The sequence below is a fragment of the Elephantulus edwardii genome, unplaced genomic scaffold (genome assembly GCF_000299155.1).
Source record: "Elephantulus edwardii isolate Elephantulus edwardi_28Jun2011 unplaced genomic scaffold, EleEdw1.0 scaffold00117, whole genome shotgun sequence".
In the NCBI taxonomy this organism is placed as follows: Eukaryota; Metazoa; Chordata; class Mammalia; order Macroscelidea; family Macroscelididae; genus Elephantulus; species Elephantulus edwardii.
Window position 1 is genome coordinate 5,392,624 of NW_006399867.1, and position 2,821 is coordinate 5,395,444.

General features: G+C 39.5%; 1 protein-coding gene and 1 pseudogene across 1 annotated transcript in view; both read right to left on the reverse strand.

Moving 5' to 3' along the window:
* Positions 1-986: 986 nt before the first annotated feature.
* LOC102862038 lies at positions 987-1,389 on the reverse strand (annotated as a pseudogene).
* Positions 1,390-1,932: 543 nt separating this feature from the next.
* LOC102862442 (chromosome unknown open reading frame, human C10orf129) overlaps positions 1,933-2,821 on the reverse strand; it is a 48,579-nt gene continuing 47,690 nt past the window's right edge. The window contains exon 10 of the mRNA XM_006892708.1: positions 1,933-2,058. Within this exon, the coding sequence (XP_006892770.1) occupies positions 1,933-2,058 (126 nt within the window). The remainder of the gene's footprint in view (positions 2,059-2,821) is intronic.

A 2,821-nucleotide genomic window follows, 5' to 3' on the forward strand; every position in this document is an offset into this window, starting at 1 on the left:
ATGCATAGCAAGTAATTGCAAAGATCATGGGCAGTATCACACCCCTCCCCCCTTAGTCTCTAGACTGGCATCATTGCTCTTCAGTACTTTGGAGAGCTCTCTGACAGTAGACTTTCCCAATGTAATGCATCTTTTAATTTCCTGGGTGCTGATACCAAGAGTAGAAAAAAAAATATCTTGACTTGCATAAAAAGTTCATATACATTATGTTTATTCATGAACATTTTGTTTCACATCTTCATTCATACTGTGTTTTATACAATCCTTCATATACATTGTGTTTTATAATATTAATTACCCTTGATCTATGCCTACTATTACCCACTTTTACTCCACATTTTATCAGTAAAGGGAAATGATGATGAGTTGAAACGTAGTAGTGTTAGTGAACCTTGAAAACATCATGCTGAGTGAAATAAGTAAGACACAAAAGGACAAGTATTGCATGATCCCACCTTATGAAATATGTAGAATAGGCAAATACAGACAAAGGGTATCAGTGTTCACCAGGAGCTGCAACAAGGGGAACATGGGGAATGAGAAAAAAAATCTTTGGAGACACGTAGTGATGGTTGCACAACATGATGAATGTAATGAAGCCACTGAATTCTACAATTCAAAGTGGCTAAAATGGTGAATTTTTTAATTATCTATGTTTTATGGCAATAATTTTTTTAACCGTGCAACAAAATATTTTATTATACATTAGTTTTTCAAATTACCTTCTTAATCTCTCCGTACACAAGCAATAGTAAGTGTACTACTGTTTAACATATTTGAACTTGCAAATCTGATAGTTGCCTAAAGAAAAGTATTCCTTTTTTTAAACTTTATTATTTTGTGGGTGTGTGTGTACCATCAAATTGGATCTGACTGGTATAGGAGGAGATGGCCCCTCCTTCTCCGGCAGAGCACCTGGGGGATTCGAAATATGTATCTCTGGGATTGCAGTGCAGCTTCTTGCCACTAGGCCACCAGAGCTCCCCTTAAAGAAAAGTATTCCTAAAGCAAAATGAACCAGGCAGCCAATGCAACTGCCGGCCTCCAAGAACATGGAGATGAACATGATAGACTGTCCCCATCTGAACCTTCCTTCACCACCATTCGATAACCCTTTCCCAGGCCCAGATCAGCAGCACATTTCTTGCCAACAATTATGAGATGTCCAGGAAGGCTTTCATCATCGTCTTCTGCTAAAGAAATCTGGGATATAGATTTCTTAGGCATCACCAGAAAATGTATTGGTGCTTGAGGTGAAATGTTATGAAAAGCAAGGCACCGCTCATCTTCAAAAATGATTTTGGCTGGGATTTCCTTGTGGATTATCTTCCCAAAGATTGTACCACCACCAGGCTGGATGGTCTGAGCCTTGGCGATCTCATCTGCCATCTCGGTCTCCCTCCTGCACCAGGGCTCCGGAGAAGCCCAGGAGGAGGAAGGAGCAGGGGACCCGGAGGGAGGCAGGAGCGCAGCCAAACCTGCGTGGACCACTGTCTGTGCCCGGTGCTCGACTTGTTCCTGCGGCAACACATTTTTGTCTTTTTTAAACATTTCTTTTTTATTATTAATTTCATTGAAAATTTACAGAGACTTTGGATTTCCATTCATTCATTCATTGTTGCACTTTTCTCCCCTTCCAACGGTCCCCCCCAGTACACTCCCCTCTTGGAAAAGTAAAAGAAAAATTCTTTCATTGTTTTACAAGGCAATAATTTTTTTAAAAATACATTTCTTTATAAGAAGACTAGAAGAATGGATATACTCCACAATATGGGATTTTGTATACTCTTTAATTTTTAGTGTTGCATGTCTGCATTTTCTAAACTTTCTAGAAATTTCTATATAGTTGAGGTGATTGGTGTCACGCCTTTCCAGACCCTGACAGCTCCCCAACGCAGTAATAGCAATGAAAAGCATTGGCAGCTCAGATGCTCATGGATCAATGATCTCTCCAGTTCTACCAGTCAACCAGAAGTAGCCATCTTCATCCATTATCCCTCTGTCGCCTGTGAGGTAAAACATGTGGCCTCTTGCAGAAGCATGTTCTTCCCAACTCATCTGAGAGAATGAAAAAAAAAATCAGAAACCTACATTTATTTCACTTTTACTATCTTTTGGAGTTTTGTTGTTATTTTTTTTTAACCCCATCCTCTTTCCTACAGGTAAATATCATTCTTTAAGTGGGCATGTCACCCACTGAAAAAGTTCATTCAGCTATTTCCATTACAATGCCTCATTTGGTTATAAGAAGCTGTGCTGCAATCTCGAAGGCACAATGTTCAAATCCACCAGCTGCTGCACGTGGAAAAGAATGGGCAATCTCTTTCTGTTCGATTAATTGCCTCTTAAAACCCACCAAAGGGTCAGCTATGGGTCAGTTCCAACTTAATCACCCGCAAATCCAACAACAATATAAAAGAAATAAACGAATAAAAGATCAACAAGTTAGTTTATGCACATTGAGGTACAAGATTCACAGTCTTTTGATGGTGTGAGCTGAAAACTGTGGCGAGTCCCAAAGATAGCTAAACTAAAGAAAAATCACACAGGATTCCTATGATCACACAGAGATCTTTGCTTGGTAGCCTTTCTCAGTATTAACCTTTTATTTTCCTCATTTGGTAACAAGAATAGCAACAAAACTTTGCCTGGAGATTTGTTCCGAGGCCCCAGTGAGGCAGGAGAGGCACAGCATTTAGTATAGGATGAGCTAGAAAATGCATATGTAACAGAGGTGGTCTCGGGAGGCTTAACTGGATAAATTCTGCATATTGTATTGAAACAGATGAGGGAAAGAACAGATTAGAAGTGATATATGATT